The sequence below is a fragment of the Biomphalaria glabrata genome, chromosome 12, assembly GCF_947242115.1.
Source record: "Biomphalaria glabrata chromosome 12, xgBioGlab47.1, whole genome shotgun sequence".
Lineage (NCBI taxonomy): Eukaryota > Metazoa > Mollusca > Gastropoda > Planorbidae > Biomphalaria > Biomphalaria glabrata.
In genome coordinates this window covers 13,930,387-13,949,992 of record NC_074722.1, presented here as the reverse complement: position 1 = coordinate 13,949,992, position 19,606 = coordinate 13,930,387, and the positions used below count along the sequence as shown (strand labels likewise).

At 37.7% G+C, this 19,606-nt stretch overlaps 1 protein-coding gene across 5 annotated transcripts in view; it reads right to left on the bottom strand.

The window, feature by feature from the left end:
- Nucleotides 1-17,929, bottom strand: part of LOC106075239 (protein ANKUB1-like) — a 34,125-nt gene extending 16,196 nt beyond the window's left edge. The window contains exons 1-3 of one of the 5 annotated variants that reach the window (XM_056006677.1): nt 7,287-7,593; nt 5,673-5,896; nt 613-807 (exon numbers count right to left, since the gene is read on the bottom strand). In XM_056006677.1, coding sequence (XP_055862652.1) covers nt 613-734 — 122 coding nt within the window. In that variant the 5' untranslated portion in view covers nt 735-807; nt 5,673-5,896; nt 7,287-7,593. Of the gene's footprint in view, nt 1-612; nt 808-3,621; nt 3,873-5,672; nt 6,724-7,286; nt 7,594-17,817 lie in introns of those variants that run through there. The other 4 variants (XM_056006675.1, XM_056006673.1, XM_056006674.1 and 1 more) reach the window with 4 other exon arrangements.
- Nucleotides 17,930-19,606: the final 1,677 nt, after the last annotated feature.

The window sequence follows — 19,606 nt, the reverse complement described above, 5'->3', positions numbered from 1 at the left end:
ATACAACATTAGATTTTTGGAGGAGTCAAGGAACTCGGCTAATCACTCAAATGACCAAAATTAGCAAATACTGTCAGTCATTAATTTCATTTGAAAAACCGCTAGAGACAAAATATTTAAACTCCTTTGTAAGGTACTTAATATCTCTTTGAGAATCTCTGTTGATAGGAACACGAATTTATTTCCTTTAAATGTCTTGACTCAAATTACTCTTTGTCTTTTCCTCCTAGTCACGTAAATCTTAGTGTCAATTGTTTATTGTCAATGGCTCTGTTGGGACGATCGTGTGACAGACACTCGACACCAAGAGTTGTCTGGTCGATAGAATTCGACTTACAACAGGAGACTTAACATGGCCCAGTCATTGCCATAAGGGTAGCGACCGTTACCCAAATGTAGAAATCAAACTTTCCCCTGGTCCATCTGTAGAAAATTTTCTTGTCATCACCAGTAAGGATGGCGCTCCTGACCCACTTGTAGAAATAAGCTAGTCATCACCAATAAACATTATTACACCTGACCTACTTACAGAAATGAGCAAAAGGTGGCGCCCATAAGCAACTTGTAGAAATAAACCTTTTATCACCATGAAGGGGGGCGCCCCTGACCCACCTGTAAAAATCTTTAGAAATTCCTAACAGCTGCTTGATGTTCTCTTTCAACTCCGCCACTGTCATCCCGGCCGAAACTTGAAGGGTCAGTCGTTGACCTCTGAATGACCCAAATATCAACATTGTTCGTTGACCTAAAGCACTTCAGCGACTAAGTCAAAGACCAACACTTGACCCAATACGTGTCAACAGTCATCTGAAATCAAAATGACCAATGACTTTGTCATGGAGTATTAGGATGTTGTTAAGTTAGACTCTTGATGTGTACCAATATTAGAAACAAACAAAATGAAGAACTTAACTTGACAGAATCATTATTAGATGCAGGACTACTTAAAACAATATAACTAATTTCTAACATTATAAATTAAATTTAAAAAAAAGGAAAAGTAGAAAATTTAAATGCACAATATTAAATATTATTTTAAAAAAAAAACATTTTACAATTTTTAGCCTTTACTAGTTAAGAAAAAAAAAGGTTACAAAGACAGTTTTAGTGAAAATACAAACTCAAAATCGGCCCATGAAGCGGTCAACCCAGGCAGGTAAAAAGGCAGGTTTCAATATTTTCAGAAAGAATATCAGAATGAAATTCTATCAAAGGCTAATGACGGGGAGAATGGAGAAAGAAGGTTGACAGATCTTGTGTGGTGTCTCAACGGTCAAGCGGACCAAGGGATAGGTGAAAGTGAAGGTGAAGTTAGATGTGAACCTGGCCTAACTGAAGTCATATAATGATTATCTAATTGATCTAATTGTTTTGTAAATGGTCAATCTCTTATTCGATGCCTCAAGAAAAATACAAACATTTCGTAAAAAAATAATTCCTTTAGTTAAATGTTTTATGGTGGTATTATGCAGCTGCAGTTCACGCGATAATATGAGAAGCTACTTATTAATTGCTGTTTTAAATTATGTTCCACTTAAAAACATATTTAATAATTTTTTTTTCTCTTTAAAAAAAAAAGTAAACATTTTTTTTATTCAAATGTAGTATTAGTATGACAGGACTTACTTAATTTAGCAATACAATTGTAAAGAAAAAAATTATTTGACAGAAAATCTAAAATCGTTTGCATAAATGTGTTTAAAATATAGTAAATAGTCATCTCCCTTACTAAATAGCCTCCAATGTTTGTTACTATTAATAGTGAATAGTTGTACAAATGGTGTATTTTTATGAAACAAACTGCTTGCATAATTGATTTATAAAAATGAAATTTTCACATTCAGAAAGGAAAAATAAAAAGCCGTTGCATCGGAACTTTGAATGGTCTAAAATATTATGATGTAGGATTTTCACTATCTTTTCTAGTTTACGAGCTCTAAACGGGACGGACGGACGGACAGACGGACAGACACACATAACTAATAGCGACTAATCCCCTTTCTGGGGCCGCTCAAAAGCTATTGCCTTTGCTTTTACTAACTGTTTAGACGTTCAAATAGATCTACAATTCGAGATAAGGTTTGGCCCGTTTCAATGCTTTAGGCTCAAGCTTTCAGGTGGTGATTATTTCTTCAATTTGTAGAATCCCGACCAACTTATTGAGTTACTTTATGTTCTATTGTTCCGTTGATCTTGTTGATCTAGAGTCTTTTCCAAATCTTAATATGTGAAATTCTGTATTATCAATCTCCCGGGTATGCTGTTCTGCCTCATCATGGCACCGGGTGGAAACGACCATTAGAGGAAGTGGTTAGGCTAAATGAATGGCGAAACAAAACTTTCTTGGGGGTGTCCTCTGGTAGGCGAGAGCTTACCTATTGCCCGGAGCAGAGTTGAAAGAGAGCCCTCACGAACCTGTCGATAATTCATGCGCCATTCCTCAAGGGACCGTTACACTAATGGCGAGCCCTCCACGGTCAGCTTGGTACAATATAGGAAAATTGCGGAGGTTCCCGGTGCACTCGGCCTTCGGCCATGTCTAGCCCATGCGTCGGGGGCCAGATGTATCGGAAATAGCAATGCTTTACATAGGCATTGACTTGGGTCCCTTCCAGACAGAACTGTGTTCACACAGGTTTGTTTTATTTTACTGTTTGACGCTCAAACAGTTTTTTTTTCCAAACTTAGAGCTCAATGAGCCTTCGGCTCAGCTCTTAGACGATCAAACAGTATTATCAATCTATGCGCGTAATTTAATTAATATTGTTCTACTGAAATAATATTGTCCTACTAAACAATATGTTTTTAGTGCGCCTAATATTGTCCTACTAAACAATATGTTTTTAGTGCGCCTAAGTTTGTCCAACTAAACAATATGTTTTTAGTGCGCCTAATATTGTCCTACTATACTGTAATTTTTCGTAATGCTGCTCTAACGATCTTTTCTTTCTCTCTTTCTCTCTATCGAAAAGTTGTATTCTAGCTTCCTGCCTACGACGCTCGCACATTTTCATCGACATGATGATGCTTTTAACTCTTTGAACTCCTAACTGACGATACCAACGTTGATTTGGCCCCTTTAAATTACATTAATTTTTGGTTTTATAAACATTAATTTGTGTTATAGAAAAAAGAGCATGAATTATATACCTAATAAAACATTTCCTTATCTATATACAAAAACTGTTATTGAAGTTTAATCCTAACAGGGTAGTGAAACACAAATGAGCAAAATATATAATTCCATCGGAAGGTGGAGAATTATGACGGAGAGAAAGAGTTAAAGGTGGATGCCGTTGTTCCATGGTCTCGATAGTCACGGGTTCGAATCCTGAGGATCTGCTGGAGATTTAGGCTCAGGTCATCGAATGTAATTACCTTGAAATCTAAAGGGACACCGAACCAAGTAAAATAAATTTTAACAAACCACATCTTTCCAATGCAGGAAAGCCTATTTTCCAAAGTAAGCAAAAAGAAATCAAATTATGCATATGCTACTGCACCAAGTAATTATTAACAAATCCATAAATGATATCCGAACTAAAAATCCTTAATAACACAATTAACATACATCATACTAGGAATCGGAAGAAATGCTTTGATCAGGTTAATAATACTTACAAGCTTTAAAACACTTCTCTGTCCTATGTGATTGCCTTTTACTTCAGCATATGTCTACAGTTATTATCACCATTACTTGAGTTTACAAGCCTAGTACTTTATTCGTATGTTTTAAAACTCAGAACACGATTGCCTGGCGCTCTACAGACTCCATTAACAACGACAATAAATGACTAGATCTACGTCTGACACCGGCTTCCTATTGTTAACACAATTAGAACAATTCTAAGTTTGGTACATCCGATTGTAAATAGCTAGATTACAAACTGAAAGATAAGAAAGATAGGCTCGTAGACTTCAAAGTTTGAGGACCGTATATTGTTTGTTCATTTTATTATCTCCATACTGTTATGCTATTGTGCAATCAGGATATAAACATCGGGAATGTCAACGCTCCAAGTTGGCAGTGTGGAACTCTTCATTTAAACCTTCCCTTGCAGGTGCCGATATGTGAACAATTGACAAATAGGGTGGGTACTGGCTTCATGTTTATTATTTGCCAATCTTTTCTCAAGTTGTTGATATTTTTATTAAGCTTTTATCAACTCACCCTGTCTGTCTGTCTGTCGGTCTGTCTGTATGGTAAAAAGTGTGTACACGTTATTTCTTCCACATGAAACTTTTCATAATTATTTATTGGCATAGACAAGACATGAATCCATAAAACAAAACAGAAAAAGTCATCAATTAGTCAACTGTCAATTCATTATTTTGTTTGATACCAACAAGGGAAACTAATACTTTAGTTTTCAAAGATATGGTTAAATTTGTTGGGTTTAGTCCCCTTAATTAATTGTTAATGCTATTTTTCCCTCACGCATTCTCTGCTCAAGTTGATACTTTAAACAGTTATTTATTGCACCTAATAAAACATGAATCAATAAACAAAAATACTGAATTATTCAATTAATTATCGGTAATTAATTATTTTGTATAATATCAAATAAGGGAAATAGCTTGTACATTAAAGATTGATATAGTTTTAAGGACGGAGTTCTTCCCCTTAGATTAGCTTTTGCTTGTTTCTTAATTGTAAAGAGACACTTGCAATTTAAAGCTCGTGAGGTAAGACAGAGTCTCGAGTTAGATTCAAGATTGATGTGAACTTTTTATTTCAGATTATAGGTTACCCTGATTAGAATGATTACATACTGTTACAAGCCGTTACGGTCTGCTCGAGATGTTCTGTAATAAGCTTAGAATTTAGAATTATAAACTTGAGGTCAGTAAAGTAAAAATGTTACAATTGAAAAAAGAAAGAATGTAAAAATTATTTCAAAATTAATTAAGCAAATTTAGTAGAGAAATAAAAATCCTTTAAACAGATTATAGAGTGGTGGTTTTTTTTTCCTCTTTATAATTAACTAATGTGAGTTTAAAAAACAAAAATGGAACGTTTTTTACCCTGCCCCAGTGTGACCAACGAGCTAGTAAATCTTTACCCAACGGTAGACATCAACTAGGAAAATCGTTAGAGTTGTTTTTAAAATCCGTGTCCATATTTTTTCCAGAAGGTTTCACGAAGGTACTAGCTGAATAGAGGTTTATAAAAAAAAATAGGCAATCAATTTGAAACTTATGTTTGTAAGTAAAGCAGCACTCTAGAAGTAGGCTTTATTATTGACCAGAATGACCATGTATTTTTGCAATGCATTTTCCTTTACGGTTGCCCAACTGTTTGATCACATGGGGGTCAATGCTAATGTAAATGTATTGATCCAGTAATCTGGGGATTAAATCGTAAGCCTCAAGTTTAATACATTTTTTTTAAGTAATGGGCAGGGAGGCTATTACTAAACAACCTCAACAGTATATGAAAAAAGCTAACTCTGTTTAAGTCTATGACTTTTAAAACTTGTGGGACCGGACTTGGATCCTACACTATATGAGGCCGTGATGTCCTAAGTGCGCCTACCTAGACATATTGTTTTTTTTTTTTTTTTTTTTTTTTGGGGGGGGGGGTTGTATATGACTAACGCCAGTTATCTGTAAAGATAGTTTGTGTTAAAGTTATTCTTTATCATTTTAAAGCAATTAAAAACTAATCTTACCTGAGTTTAAAGGGTTAATGACGACACGAACAATTCAATTGAGAGACACAATCACGGATGAAGACTACAAAGTTTTAAATCAACAGAAGAAAAAAATCCTCAATATATAACAATTTGTTGGTTTCTCAAATTCACTCAATCACTGTTGTGTTGTTTTTTAATCCCAAGTCTCAAGCTTTCTTAGAAAAACTAAATATTTTTCTTCCATTTAGTAGATAGTGTGCCTAGTGTTATCAATAAAAACATTAAAACAAAGTCTTATCGATTAATTGATTGCCTTTCCATTTGAAAACACCCTGATCCTTGCTTGTATCTTAATCGTACACAACGCTTTCTGTCACAACTAAACGTGTGGTATGTAGACCAGTTCAATAGACTAGTTTTTACCCTAACACCGATATTTCAAATCTATTAGGCCTTAGAGCTTTCTTTTTTTTTTCTTTCATGCTGCTTTTATTTTCTAGGATATTATTTTTTTTTTGTAAGGTTACAATAACACCGTTTCACGTCTGCCAGGAAATATCACTTCCGGTTAGGTGTGAGCCCTGTGTTGTTTAAAAGGCTGTGCGTCTTCATAATTTACCAATTATGAAATAACAAAGAGAAAGCTGGCATGGCGTGATCGAAGTTTCTCGTCCGCTCTGTAATCAACCCACAAATCTATCAGCCTGCAGACGGGCTGCTGTTTTATTGCGCGATGGCGATGGAGATATTGGGCCGATATGGCGACGATAATATGGCCGCGAAGGGGACGTCAGAACCGTAGCACTAAAAACCCTTGAAGGGCCAACAGTTATAAACTTGTCACCATGTTGTAATAACACATTATCAGTATCTCGATATTAGCTCTGGTAGTATCCCGGTAATATCTCACGTTTCAAGTAAAAAAAAAGCTATGCAGTTGTTTATACAATACTTTATTAGAAATACTGGAAGAAGAGTGTCTCTTCTCTATGACTGTGATTGTCCTTCAAGGGTCGAGCCAGCGCCCTTTTACGAACTTTAACCAATGGGAAGGATTTTACCCGGAGCCCAGAAACGAGAGATGGCTCTTCGCCGATCCCTCTGTCCAGAGGCCTCCGTTGTTGTGAGACACGGTTCCTTTAGCCACGCCTGCGAGGCCGGAAGCCGAACCCACGAGAGATTCCCCCGTTTTCCCATCATGTACCGCTACTAATCGGGAAGGAACAGCCACCGCGGCGTACTGATCACGCCGAGGGATGGCGTGGCGGATGAGAACGTTCAGTGGAGCCTTTCTTTTATCCTCTCCACGTGCAATGCCTGTGAGCGTGCCAGAACGTGCTGTGGGAGCCCACTGGAGGAACAGTTTCCAACCCAGTTCGCCTATCTGACTCCCCTAACAGACATTTCCAAGAGGGCCACACGATGAGAAATGTACCCCCCCCCCCTTTGTGTTCATTCAAAAAGTATTTTTTTTAAAGCCAATACAACTAAAGTAAAATCTTGGTAAATGGTTTCAATATATCCTACGGCCTCAGCAATGGTCTAAACTCTAAAGAGTAGTCTTGCCAAGATTGGTCAAACGATGTTGATTTCTATAAGGAACATGCACCTTACATTGTATTTATATATACGATAACAATTAGCACTTACCGATCATCGAAGATAATATTTTAGAATGGAAAAATAATTGTGTCAGATAATAATCCAAAGTTCAATACAAGTTTATATAGGTGACACATAAAAAGATCCCTGAAATAATAACGTTCCAATATGGGCACACTAAGCCTTGTCAGAAGCTCAACAATGAAGCCATACAGTTATAAAAAAAAACAACACAAATCGAAAAGGTTAGGCGGATCAGACATACGACTCCCTTTGACTAATGTCACTAAATATATTGGGAACAAGACAACGCCGAGAGGCTCAAAGCTGTCATGATTGAAGGAGTTGTGAAGACCCAATCAACTGTGAAGGTTCCAGTCAGCAGAGAGACATTCACGTGAAGGTATAGGGAGACCAATGAGACGGAATGTATGTGGTTGGGGGGGGGGAGAGATTTTGCGTGTGTGCCAGAGATGGTTAGGGGTGGGGTGGTAGATATTTTGGTATCTTAGCGAGACTGTTTTGTTCAGGACTACGTACTATCCGAGATACTATTAAGGTAGCTTTGTGTAGAGTTTAGCGGTTCTCACGTGATTCAATGTGAACCTTTTTTTTCTTCATTTAAGCCCAGTGCACGCTTAAAAATATAATAAAACAATATGCGAATAATCAATTTTCACTTTGTTCCTGGACATTCACCCTCAAACATCTTTTGTTTCGACCAACAATGTTTTGTAGTTGATTAGGTTCAGGCTTAGCTCGCGTCCTTGACGACATCAACATCCACACAATATCATGTTTGTTTGTTTGTTGTTTTTTGTTGTTTTTGTTGTTTTATGAACTACACTGAACTGTAGTAAAACTGGAATCAAGTATAAACCACGATACCTTTTTTTAAAAAAAATATTTTGTCTTTGTATCATTCAAGAATATCGATCACTATTGTAATAATAATAATAATAATAATAATAATAATTCGCTAAAGGAAGTATTTGTACTCTAGACTTTACAAATACTGAAGTACTGCTACATGGTTGTAGGTCTGCATGTATTTAGGATGTTTTTATGCATTGGGTTTGAAAACTTTCTTAGTTTTAAGATCACTTCTTATCCTAGGCTAGGGACGCCATTTTCGCTAAGTCACTTCCATGATTACTAGACCTAGATCTAAAAAGCTTCTTTACTGAGACAGTAGATCAAAATAAACTAGTTAACGCACGTTAATTTTTTTATCTTCATTTTTGAATTTTGAGGAAATAGAACGGACCCATTGCTTCTTCCAGGACAGCGATGAATATGAAATAAATTAGGCGGTAACTATTATTCACCAATGAGTCGAGTGTTTACTGAGGGCAATTCACAACCTCATGACCAAACACAAGAGGTCGGTCTACTCCCTGACTCGCACCCCACACAATTGAGAGGTGCTGTTGGTGGTAGAACAAGAGGAGCCAAAAGGATCAAATGGACGAGAGAAATGAATATAGACATAATCAAATCGTTCTTCCGTGTAAACATTTGTGATGATAAACCTCTCCCAGGTTATAGGCAAAAACTCTCCCTGGAATTTAACAAATTATACCCTAATCTAAACCTTACAGAGCAGAATGTTGTAGACAGAAGATCTGTAATAATGAAAAAATGTTATTTGACCCCTGCAGAAATTGACGTGATAAGAAGGGAAGTAGGTCATGAGCTTCATATACAAGAGCTCATCTCAGACATAAACGACACGCCCACACAGCCGACCAACGAAGACATTAGTAGAACACCCAACCAACAAGAGAATGACCCAACATCGGCAATAAGCAATGAGCTACACTCAAAATTTTCTAATCTTATAGACCGATATAAAAACACCAATCTTAACTCTAGGCCTCGTATCCCCAAGCTAAACGTCAAGAAAGAGACAAACACATATATTAATGAAATAAATAAAGTCTTAGCCAACCATTTTGAAACACCAAGAAACTTGTTTGAGACACACCTCGCTATATACTGCGCCGCTGTGGCTGTCACGGAGCTCTCTGGACAAAAGACCTTCGAGCTAGGCCCAATTAATCAAAGACCAAAACAACATGTGCCAGCATGGAAAAGGCGCCTTGAAGACAATATAAATCAACTGAGGAGCCAAATGGATACAATTGGACAATATCTGGGAAACAATCATTCTGCGAAAATACTTAATAAAATAAAGACAATACTAAGAACAACTGGAATCAAATTGACGGACTGTGATAGCCACGCACGACTCTTATGTTTGAAAGATACTCTGAGACAGAAAGCTAAACTAAAGGGAGCTAGGTTAAAGCGCTACAACGAAACCACCAAAAGAAAGGAGCATAACGCTTTATTTCAGCACACGAGAAAACAGTTCTTTCGTAAACTAGCTGATAATGGTGCTGACAAAATTCAAACCATTGATAGCACTAAACACGGCTCCTTTACCGACTACTGGGCGGCGCTTTGGTCCGATCCGCTACATTACAATGTGCAGGCTGACTGGATCGAGGAAATCCAAACTAAAAACAACCTAATACCAGAAATGTCTGATGAGGATTTCACAGCTGAGGAAGTCTCCGCAGCTATTTCAAAAACCCACAACTGGACTGCTCCTGGACCGGACAATATACACAACTTTTGGCTGAAAAAACTTACAGCCGTACATGCACCACTAACATCAAGTTTTAACGAGCTAATATCAGAACCGTCTTCAATGCTGTTAGAACTCACTGAAGGGAGAACATCTCTCCTCCCCAAAAAAGGGGATCCGAACCAACCATCAAACTATCGCCCTATCACTTGTCTGTCAGTGGTGTATAAACTATTAACTTCACTTTTAAAAAGTAAAATGTATAAATTTTGTTCTGCCCATAAGCTACTAGCAGATGAACAACAAGGTTGCATTGAAGAGTCGATGGGCTGTAAAGTACAGCTAACTATAGATGGTATTATATTGCATCAAGCTAATAGAAGAAAGAGAAATTTACACATGTGTTACATCGACTACAAAAAAGCTTTCGATTCAGTTCCGCATGATTGGCTATTAAAAACCCTGGACATCCATAGAATCAACCCAAGAATAAAACAACTATTGAAAGTCTGTATGTATAATTGGAAGATAAACCTGCACCTAAATCGTGATAAACTAGGTTCTGTGCACATAAGAAGAGGTATATACCAGGGTGACTCACTATCTCCACTCTGGTTCTGCCTAGCGATTAATCCTCTATCTACATTACTCCAAGACTCTACAAACGGTTTTAGGGTTGACACTAAATGTACAAAATGTGTGTCCCACTTATTATACATGGATGATCTAAAGCTATACGCAGAAACCGAGCAAAAATTACACACCTTAATCAAAACGGTAAAATGCTTTAGTGACGATATCTGTATGTCTTTTGGCCTGGATAAGTGTGGCATCATAAGCATTAAAAAGGGCAAGGCAACGAACACCAACATTGAATTTGAAGGCATCGAGGAATTGAACTCCGCCTCTATTTATAAATATCTTGGAATAAACCAGAATGCCAAGATAAACCATAAGAAATTAAAAGAGGACTTTCTTGGCAAATATAGGCAAAGAGTTAATAAAATCCTCAACACCAAACTGTCTGGCAGTAATCTCATCACTGCAATAAACAGCTGGGCCGTCCCTGTGCTCCTTTACACGTTCGGTGTGATCAAATGGACTGACACCGACCTACATGACATTGACAGACTCACTAGAAAATTACTAACCAAGTTTCGATGCCTACACCCCAAGTCCTCCACCATAAGGTTATACCTGCCCAGGAAAGATGGGGGTCGTGGATTGCAGAACATCTTCAAATTGTGTAAGATGCAAGTTTTAAAAATACGATCAAAACTGCTCGCCTCCAGCAACAAATTAGTTTCCTTCCTACGGAAATACGACTCCGATGCAACCCCCCTGAACCTACACAATGCTGATGTCAATATAGGTTTGGACGACGTAGGGCATGAGATTCGCCAATGGGAAGAAAAAACACTCCACGGAAAATTTCCGGCTTCATTACATGGGGACAACATCGACAAGGCTGCTTCCTTAACATGGCTCAAAGCAGGTCATCTCTACCCTGAAACAGAAGGCTTTGTTACAGCAATACAGGACAGAGTAATCAGGACAAAAAATTACGAGAAGCATATCCTGAAACTCAATGTTGTCGACAAATGCCGAAAATGTGGAAATGTGGGCGAGTCGATTGAACACATTATGGCAGGATGTCCAGCCCTATCAGAATCAGCCTACCTAGGTCGCCATAACCAAGTTGCAAAGTTAATACACCAACACTTGGCTTTGACGTACAAATTGATCGGTAAGGACACTCCCCCTTATTATAAATACTCTCCGCAAGAGGTTCTTGAGTCTACTGATTATCTGCTGTACTGGGATAGGCCTATTCTGACCGACAAAACGGTAGATTTCAATCGCCCGGATCTGCTGTTCATCGATAAAAAAGAAAAAACCGCTACCATTATCGATATCGCTGTACCACTGTCTCATAATTTAAGAAAAACTGAGATAGAAAAACAAAGAAAATATGGGAACCTAGGCTTGGAGATTAAGCGTCTATGGAAATTGTCCAAAATAACAATATACCCCATTGTTATATCAACCGAGGGGATAATAACAACTGACCTCACAGACACCTTCAAGGCCCTTAACATTCCTAGGAACATCTTCGTTGCCTGTCAGAGGGCGGTACTGCTGCAGACCTGCCACATCACCAGAAAATTCCTCAGTGGAAACTGTTAAAGGGACTACGATGAATTTTGTTTCTCTTTAGCGAAACTCGACCCTGGCAGCGCCAGAGAATGACTACTCGTTCATTTCTAACATAATAATAATAATGTGTAAGATGCAAGTTTTAAAAATACGTTCAAAACTGCTCGCCTCCAGCAACAAATTAGTTTCCTTCCTACGGAAATACGACTCCGATGCAACCCCTCTGAACCTACACAATGCTGATGTCAATATCGGTTTGGACGACGTAGGGCATGAGATTCGCCAATGGGAAGAAAAAAACACTCCACGGAAAATTTCCGGCTTCATTACATGGGGACAACATCGACAAGGCTGCTTCCTTAACATGGCTCAAAGCAGGTCATCTCTACCCTGAAACAGAAGGCTTTGTTACAGCAATACAGGACAGAGTAATCAGGACAAAAAATTACGAGAAGCATATCCTGAAACTCAATGTTGTCGACAAATGCCGAAAATGTGGAAATGTGGGCGAGTCGATTGAACACATTATGGCAGGATGTCCAGCCCTATCAGAATCAGCCTACCTAGGTCGCCATAACCAAGTTGCAAAGTTAATACACCAACACCTGGCTTTGACGTACAAATTGATCGGTAAGGACACTCCCCCTTATTATAAATACTCTCCGCAAGAGGTTCTCGAGTCTACTGAACATCTGCTGTACTGGGATAGGCCTATTCTGACCGACAAAACGGTAGATTTCAATCGCCCGGATCTGCTGTTCATCGATAAAAAAGAAAAAACCGCTACCATTATCGATATCGCCGTACCACTGTCTCATAATTTACGAAAAACTGAGATAGAAAAACAAAGAAAATATGGGAACCTAGGCTTGGAGATTAAGCGTCTATGGAAATTGTCCAAAATAACAATATACCCCATTGTTATATCAACCGAGGGGATAATAACAACTGACCTCACAGACACCTTCAAGGCCCTTAACATTCCTAGGAACATCTTCGTTGCCTGTCAGAGGGCGGTACTGCTGCAGACCTGCCACATCACCAGAAAATTCCTCAGTGGAAACTGTTAAAGGGACTACGATGAATTTTGTTTCTCTTTAGCGAAACTCGACCCTGGCAGCGCCAGAGAATGACTACTCGTTCATTTCTAACATAATAATAATAAGGTTTGTCTTTGCGTAGGACGTAATCGTGTTCTTTTTTGAAGTAACATCTCTATTTTATAAGATAAGATAAGATTTAGATAAGATAAAATTTAGATAAGATAAGAAGATAAGAAGTTTGAGGGAGATGCAGTATTTGACAAATCCAACGCAGACTAGTTCGTTGTCTGCTGGTGATCAATTCTCTGCTCGCAGTCTACACCACTCCTACCAAGTAGCTTTCCTATTTTATGTGTACATCCTACAACCTTAGTAAGACATCTCCAGCTATCTCCCTCGGAAGTCTTTCCAAACTCATAAGCGGCTGTTGTGGCTCTGTTGTTTGGTAAGCAATTCGTCAAAAAAAAGGTGCGGATATTTGTGTTTAGATTGACGAACATGAAGGTACGATAAGATTAAAATATCGCTTTTCGTTTTCCATACATTATATCAAATATGTTCGTAAATACAATCAAAGAATTAGGTCAATCAGTCGAGCGTTGGGTAAGCCACCTCATCCATGAAATCAGCTGTGTTCCATAGTCTTTCTTTAGTAGCCGCTTCTAATAGAAAATAAGCAAAACAAAACAAATGATAAATTTAAAAAGCTCTCGGCCAACCACACCGTTTCTTCTTTCCAGCAATCCTTGGCTTACACTTTGAGAAATCCCGACATTCTTCGCTTTGTAAAAGAGCACTACCCTACTGCGCCACCTGTCAATAATTTTTTAATCAGTAGCCTTTTAACAAAACACTCAATACGCATTGGACGCACATAATTTCACTTCTGTGATCTTTAAATTTAGTTCAGCAGTGAATAGAAGAAAGAAAAAACTTTTCTAAGGTGACAGGGGAAGTAACCTATCGTGTATTTAAAAGCAGGACTATTAATAACAGCAGTCTGTGTGGTTATTGTCAGGCCTGTTCAAGAGAAAGGTTATTAAGTGGATAACAATCCAACATAAATGTAAAATTGATTTTTATATTTTATGACTTTTTGTTATTGGATTAAGTTCCCACATATTGATATTGATACAAGATAACCGAAAGCCTCAACCGTCTCCATTATTTGTTCATTGGTTCGTTTCTTGTTTTGTTCTTCATAAGATTACAAAATATACAGACATCGGCCTTGGTAAAATTAGAATTCTGTGAGTTTATATCAAAGTCAAAATGACCAAGTATTTATGACAGTTTTTAAAAAACAATATTTCAATAGTATAATTTTTCACTGTTTCACTTGGGCTTTACCAAACGTCAGGAAAAGAGTAGAGAAGACATGTATAACAGCATTTCCTTTCAGGCCCCATCAAGACTTTTCAGGCACAGACATAGATTTCCATGCACTAGCATTGATTTCCATGCCCTAGCATTGATTTCTAGGCCCGAACATTAATTTCCATGTCCTAGCATTGATTTCCAGGCCTTAACATTGATTTCCTTGTCCTAGCATTAAATTACATGTCCTAGCATTGATTTCTAGTCCCGGACATTGATTTCCATGTCCTAACATTGATTTCTAGGCCCCAACATTGATTTCCATGTCCTAACATTAATTTCTAGGCCCCAACATTGATTTCCATGTCCTAACATTGATTTCTAGGCCCCGGATATTGATTTATATGTCCTAACATTGATTTCTAGGCCCCCACATTGATTTCCTTGTTCTAGCATTGATTTCCATGTCCCAACATTGATTTCCATGTCCTAGCATTGATTTCTAGGCCCCAACATTGATCTCGTTGCCCTAGCATTGATTTCTAGGGCCCAATATTGATTCCAGGCTCCAACATTGATGTTCATGTTCCGAAACTGATTTCCAGGCACCAACCAAGCTTTCTTTTCAAGTCCCAACTTTGATTTCTAGTCTTCAGCATAGATGTCCATGTCCCAACATTGATTTCAGGTTCCAACATTATTTTTCAGTCACAAAATGGCTTTCCAGGCCTCATCATTTTGTCTTGCCTGAATTCTTCTTAGGTAGTTCATGTGGAAGTAGTTTAGTTCTAAATACTATTCACTAGACTGCCAGCTTGTTTGATATGAACTCTGGACAGTCGTACGGTGTTCTCGAAGGTCCCAGGAGGTTTGGGTTAGGTTGACATTATCTTCCGAAATCTGAACGAACATCCGAAACGTGAAAAACAAAAACATTTACTTGTTTTAGAGGAACAAGCAATTTAGCGGGGATAACAAAGCGTTACGTAGGCCCAGGGGCGGACTGGGTGTTGAAATCAGCCCAGGCATTTCTATACAATCCGGCCCATAACGTGTAGCCTATATCATATGATGGGCATCCAATTCTAAGCCTACCTGTCCTCAAAGTCTTTATGTTAGTTTGATAATGTATCGATATGCATGCATACAGTGAACTTTAACTCTAAATCTGTATGGAAATAACGGCCTTATGTTGCTTTTTTAATGGCTAGATTAGGTTGAAGCCTACTAGTAGCACTTGTCTACGGATGTAGGCTATCACATTATTTCTGAAAATGTGTTAGATTAAAATAGTATTACACTGTAGAGTCTGTGAAAGTTTGTTTTTTTAACACAAATTTCAGAGGGCCCTTTAATAAAGGTTTTATAAAAAACCTTTAACAATTTGATTCGTGTCATAGTGGCATCATGAGGCCCTTTCGAGGCCCTACCAGTCCATTAGTGATCCGCCCCACCGGGCATTTGCCCGAATGCCCATATAGCCAGTCCGCCCCAGCTTAGGCCTTTAACTAAATGAATAAAATGATTGTCTTCGCAACTGTAAGTTGAAAATGTATCCCATAGACATAATGTATCCATAATTTCTCTGTAGAGACGTGAAAGAGCACTCCAATTACTGTTCTTCTCTTCAACAAATACATTTAGGCTAGAGTTATCTACCTTTTATAAATGTTGACCCAAGCATGACCCAACTGTTAAAATAAAAGAAATCGATACAACGGTCTCGATGTTTTAAAAATGTAGCCCTCTTGAGATCGATCAACTTCTCATTTTACTAATCAAGTATCGAATACCATCTTTGACGACAATGGGGACTGAGGCGCGTTTCGCTTTTCTTTGGCAAATATTTATGAACACTTTACAAAACTAATCGTGTTTGTGTCTATGTTCAACCCCTACAGAGAAATGTCGTCAATCTCAATAGACAGATGTACACTAACGAAGTAAAGTAAATGTAAAAAAAAAAAAATAACGTTCCCCTTTAAGACCATGCGGTCTATAGGAGAGATGATGGTCATCTGTTTTTGTGGCCCGCGGTTAACGAGGAAGTCATGTGGCCAACTAAACGACCAACCGCCTTTACTTTTTCCCAACTAATGACAGAGGCACCCTAAGGATTCCGAAACTAAAAATCCCAGTATTCACCAGGATTCGAAACCGGGAGTTCCGGTTCGAAAGCCAAGCGCTTTACCACTCAACCACCGCGGCTATAAAAGAAATGAAGGGAGTTCATTAGGCCGGAAGGGGGGGGGGTCCACAGTTCTGATTTAGTTTTTTTTTTTTTATATTCAACTACATTGTTTGTTTGTTGTTGTTTTTTTCTTTAGAAAGTTTAGGGCTTTAGGCCATTCCTTCAGAAGCTAAGATTATTACATTCTAATTTAAACTTCGTACAGGATGACAGGGGAGAGAAGCGGGAACGGTTCCAACTCAGGAACCTTGTGACCACAGTTCGAAGCGCATACCACTACCACACGACTAAACAGCGTATGCTCGCTATGGGATAAGAGTATATCCATTCTTCCTTACCGAGTGCTATCTACACCGTAACGGCGGTACTTCGGAAAGCCAACTTAAGATTAGGATTTCTTCTTTTCTTTATTTGTCTATCCATTGCTCACATTTAGGTGCGAGGGTGACATTATCCATCTCAACAGTGACCTAATTCCATCCAGTGACATTCTCCATCTCAACAGTGACCTAATTCCATCCAGTGACACTATCCATCTCAACAGTGACCTAATTCCAACCTGTGACATATTAAATACTATGACTGCATTCGTATATCGTCAGCTCCCTGTATTTTAAATTAATAACAATAAAAAGATTGATTTTAGAAAAAATACACCCTAACAATATTTGTATAAATAGGGAGATGTTAATAAGGAACAAACTAATAATGCCAAGATAATTTATTTTCCCTCTGAAAAAAAAACAACTATACAATTTAAAGATTTATAACAAAATAATAAAAATAAAATCAATTACATGACTGAATCAAAATAATTGATTGCAAAGTGCAACTCCATATTCATGACAAGATCCCTGGGGAGGGGAGGCGCTATTGGCAAACACAATTCAAATGAGTCAAATCAAAAATACAAAATCATTCACATAGTCCCCCTTCACTTTGTGATTACTGCTATTAGTTATCTTTCCTTTTATCGAAGGCATTCCTGGCAGTGTCACAGAATGGCATTAAAACATGATTGTAATATTGCGATGTAATTCAACAATAACAGCAATACTAATGACTTCATCCACAGCCCAGATCTCCCGCATGACGACAGGGGAAAGCAGCAGGCAAGTCTCGAACTTGGGACTAACATGACAACAACCACAGACCTATGTGTATGCCACACGACCAGAGATATTGGATTGAACATTTTTTTTGGCGGCAATCAATTTTTTTTTGGTCAATGCATAGAATTGAGGTTTTATAGTATTCTATACTATATTGTCTACTTACGGTATACTACGGAAGCTCAGTGTGATCAATTATCCTAAAATCAGGAGCTAAATCGAAGTACAATCTTTATATGTCAATCGAAGTTCCGGTTATGCATGCCAGTAACCCTTTGACTACTAGGAGACTCCCAATACAGTTTTCGGGAAGGGGGGGAGCGCGGCAGGAGGTCAGTACCCCAAAAGCACCACCCCTCACTCAACCAGCTGATAAGGTGGAGAATAAAAGAAAGAAAGGATCGAGGGGGAAAGGGAGATAATCTTGGCCTGTCAGTTATGTTTTAATCTAATCAATAATGTTTGCTTACTTCACTTGGTAGGTGCGGGCGTATGTGAGGGGAGACAACTAGATTCTCTGGTGAATATTTTTATTTCGATATAAGCTCCAGCAATAAATGGCTTTCTTGGCTATTCTTTCAAATACGTAATGGCCAGACGTTTTGAAACAGCGCAAAACGAGTCTCACTCAAGGTGAAGGTCATACATCATAAAATGGGAAAAGTCAGGGAACAAATGTTTCAACCCAATTAACAAGTAACATTTTTAATTTAAATCTGAAAAAAAATATGTTTATTATTATTACAAGGCCATATAACAGTACAACTGTGTAAAAAAAAAAGATAACACTAAAGATAAGTGGAGTTAAAAGATGATGATAGAAGAGATGCGTGGAGTTAAAAGATGACAATTAAGATGTGTGGAGTTAAATGATGACAATTAAGATGTGTGGAGTTAAATGATGACAATTAAGATGTGTGGAGTTAAATGATGACAATTAAGATGTGTGGAGTTAAAAGATGACAGTAAAGATGTGTGGAGTTAAAAGATGATAGTAAAGATGTGTGGAGTTAAAAGATGATAGTAAAGATGTGTGGAGTTAAAAGATGATAGTAAAGATGTGTGGAGTTAAAAGATGATAGTAAAGATGTGTGGAGTTAAAAGATGATAGTAAAGATGTGTGGAGTTAAAAGATGATAGTAAAGATGTGTGGAGTTAAAAGATGATAGTAAAGATGTGTGGAGTTAAAAGATGATAGTAAAGATGTGTGGAGTTAAAAGATGATAGTAAAGATGTGTGGAGTTAAAAGATGATAGTAAAGATGTGTGGAGTTAAAAGATGATAGTAAAGATGTGTGGAGTTAAAAGATGATAGTAAAGATGTGTGGAGTTAAAAGATGATAGTAAAGATGTGTGGAGTTAAAAGATGATAGTAAAGATGTGTGGAGTTAAAAGATGACAATGAAGATGTGTAGAGTTAAAAGATGACAATTAAGATGTGTAGAGTTAAAAGATGACAATTAAGATGTGTGGAGTTAAAAGATGATAGTAAAGATGTGTAGAGTTAAAAGATGACAATTAAGATGTGTGGAGTTAAAAGATGATAGTAAAGATGTGTAGAGTTAAAAGATGATAGTAAAGATGTGTAGAGTTAAAAGATGACAATTAAGATGTGTGGAGTTAAAAGATGATAGTAAAGATGTGTAGAGTTAAAAGATGACAATTAAGATGTGTGGAGTTAAAAGATGACAATTAAGATGTGTGGAGTTAAATGATGACAATTAAGATGTGTAGAGTTAAAAGATGACAGTACAGCTGTGTAGATTTAAAATACGTTTTCATGGAGGCGCAATGACGAGGTGACGAAATCTTTTCCCTCTGGGTGACATTAACCAGCAACGATAGTAACAGAGAATTGTCCAGCCGAACACATCTAACAGATGACAGTGAAATTAGGCACTAATACATTGTTTACAGCAAAAGCGAACAGACATGAACGGGGGGGGGGGGGGAGGT